The 2,942-nt window shown below is 54.3% G+C and overlaps 1 protein-coding gene across 1 annotated transcript; it reads right to left on the reverse strand.

Moving 5' to 3' along the window:
* Positions 1–360: 360 nt before the first annotated feature.
* Positions 361–1,701, reverse strand: LOC113213736 (trinucleotide repeat-containing gene 18 protein-like). The gene is made up of 2 exons (XM_026432886.2): positions 1,432–1,701; positions 361–1,192 (listed from the first exon to the last, which is right to left on the reverse strand). The coding sequence occupies exons 1-2, from the start codon at positions 1,603–1,605 to the stop codon at positions 407–409; spliced, it is 960 nt and encodes a 319-aa protein (XP_026288671.1). The 5' UTR covers positions 1,606–1,701; the 3' UTR covers positions 361–406.
* Between the last annotated feature and the right edge of the window lie 1,241 nt (positions 1,702–2,942).

The raw sequence follows: 2,942 nt of genomic DNA on the forward strand, positions 1-2,942 counted from the left end.
GGGGGGGAGGGTAAAGAAGCTCAAGTCCGCCGTGCCGGCCGCCGCCGCAGCCGCGTCCAAAAGTTTTCAAGGATCGTTTACCCTTTCGACATGTCTATCGGAAAATTAACCCCCCCCCCTCCAACCTCCCTTCACTTCGTCGGGCGGAACTTGGCACGGCTCTGGCTAGAAGAAGAGGCGCTCATCTTTTGATGCTCGCCTGGTAGACATGTATAGTTGGAGGATATTTAGTTAATGTTTATTTTGAACGATCTCGTATAGTTGTAACTGGCGTTTTTATAGCACCGGACCAAATAGTCAAGTGATGTCAAGGTGATCGTTGATTTGGGCAGGTACATATGAGAAATCTTATACTTTGGCTCGAGGCATGGCACGTGTACTTGACCAAAAATCAACAATAATCAATTCAATTCAGTGTACTTAATCTAAAAAACTCAGTATTTCGGTTGACATCTCTTAGATGGAAGAGCAGCAGACCACCACAACAGACGACACAAACACACGCGCACACGAACACGGACAGGAACACCTGGTCCCAGCTCCCATACGCGCAGCGGCCTGGGCGACGTCCTGAAGGAGGTCCTGGAGCAGTTCCTGAAGGTCCTGGAGCAGGTCCTGGAGCAGGTCTTGGAGGAGGCCGTGGAGCAATGCCTGGAGCAGGTCCTGGAGCAGGTCCTGGAGGAGGCCCTGGAGCACTTCCTGGAGCAGGTCCTGGAGCAGCGGCGGTCGGCAGCTCCGTTGCGCTGGTTCTGGTGCTGGTGGTGCTGCTAGTGCTGGCCAAGGAGGCAGTGGTCGCGGACGGAGCGACTGAATCACTGGTGGTGCTGCTGGTGCTGCTGGTGCTGCTGGTGCTGCTGCTGCTGCTGGTGCTGCTGGTGGCGGTGCCGTTGGCCGCCCCGGACTGTCCGCCACCACGGGCCAGGGTGGTGCACCCGCAGTCGCACTTCATGTAGTCCACCAGGCAGCCCTCCCCGCAGTCCAGCGCGCCGCTGCGCCCGCCGCTGCTGCAGCCCTCTTCACACGTCCTGCGCGCATCCAAGCACCCCCTCTCGTTGTAGCAGGCGATCCACGCCTCCCAGTCCACCTGGCCGACCTCGGGGTGTCCGAAGCATGGGCACGAGCACCTCCTCCAGCACAAGGCCTCGCAATTGATGTCGCCGGCGCTGCACCCACTGCAGGTCACTTCATCGCACTGCAACCACAAGGAGCCTTGGATTTAGGAAAAGGTTACATTTTTCATGAAAACATTGACGAATGATATCGAAAAATTGAAGAAAGCCACACAAAAATAATCTTGATCAGCGGCCAGCATATCAAATTTTGAGAAAGACCCACGAAATTGTAAGGTTAAATCTTTATAAAATTGATATTTTATTGAAAACTTTCGTATCCTACAGGATTCTTCTCGCATGGCGAAGCCGAGCCTCTCACCTTTGCACAATCTTTAAATCCATGCCCGGCAGTAGACTCGGTGGCTAAGGTGGCTGACGAGGCCGAGCTGTTCCGGTGGTCGTGGTCGGGGGGAGCTCTGACGGTCGACAGGGGGTCGTTGGTGAGTTCCATCGCCGTAAGCGGCAACAGCAGTAGAAGAACTTCCAGAACCATCTTGTTGTGTGTACCTTGGTGTCGACGCTCAGCGAGACTTGTCCATGTGCAGTCAGTGCGCGTTGAAGCTCACAACTGAGGATTTGCTGATGCAAGAGCTCGCCCTCCCTCCAAGCCCCGCTCCTCCAGCTCCGATAAGGCCCTTGAGTCACACTTTTTAGCCCGCAGTATGAGACGAACGAAGGGGAATACAGTCTCGGTCCGAATAAAGGCAAGGTCAGAGCGAAATGTTGATGCAAAGATAAATGGGTGCATGCTGCATGCAAAGATTTAGGTTCACGAATAGCTGAGGTTCTTTAGAAACTTAAAGTGTAGTGACATAGGCAACAGGTGGCAACAAACTGACAGGTATACTCTTCCCTTAAAAAAAATATATATATGCACCCTAAACATGGTGTTTTTCATACATATTTGTTGCCCCCCATTTCCATCCCTTTTCTCAATTCTTTCAGCTTTATCATGAAGCACCGATCGGTGGTAATGACTCAGCGTTGGCTATTATTGGCTGTTTGTAAGTATGGTTGAATAGTTGTGTATACGTGTGTGTGTGGGGGGGGGGGGGGTAGTTACGTGCCGTGGGGTACAACGCGGCAATAACACGCCTGGCCACCACCCCCTCCCCCTTTCCCCTCGGGCAGAGCAGCCAGAGGAGTCATTGATTGCGATCGCTTTCCTATAATTCTAATCGCGCAAAACCGGTAAGGAGGGAGGAGGGGGAGGGGGGAGGATGAGGCTGCTAGGCCGAGGGGGTGGGGCTAGGGGGCAACGGCCGGGCAGGGCCCCCTCCGCAGGGCCCCCTCCGCAGGGCCCCCTCCGCAGGGCCGGCCCCCTCTGCGCCCCCCTGCCCACCTCACTGCGCTGCGGTCACCTTTTGTTTTGCACCGGCCGGGCCGGACGAGCTAGAGAAGCTTTGGAGAAGCTCGCCAGCGCTGCCGCCCGGGCGCTGCGCCTGCAGCTTCAGCAGCTTTTAGCAGCAGCAGCTGCTGAAGCTGCTTATAGTGTTTGCTGCTGCTGCAGCAGCTGCCACACTGTCTCTGAACAAGGTGCAGTTTGTTCTTTTGTCATAAGAGCGAAAGAAAACAGGCATAAACCAGGAGGAGAAGATCGAGGCAGTCCCTTCTACGTGGAGGTAAAAGAGTACCGTTTATTTGATAAAAAGATTGCCGATTTGCGCCGTTCCAATTTTGACAAATGTATTGTCTCTTAATGGCAAAATTTTCTTACCTACTGCACATTTTGCACATGTAAGGTTGCCCCTAGGGGACGACGGTCCAGCTCTTGAAAGGGACGTGTAGCCTGTGTAACCCTACCGAGCGTGTGTGAGTGTGCGTGTGAGG

The sequence above is a fragment of the Frankliniella occidentalis genome, unplaced genomic scaffold, assembly GCF_000697945.3.
Source record: "Frankliniella occidentalis isolate FOCC.00 unplaced genomic scaffold, Focc_3.1 Scaffold25, whole genome shotgun sequence".
Taxonomy (NCBI): Eukaryota; Metazoa; Arthropoda; class Insecta; order Thysanoptera; family Thripidae; genus Frankliniella; species Frankliniella occidentalis.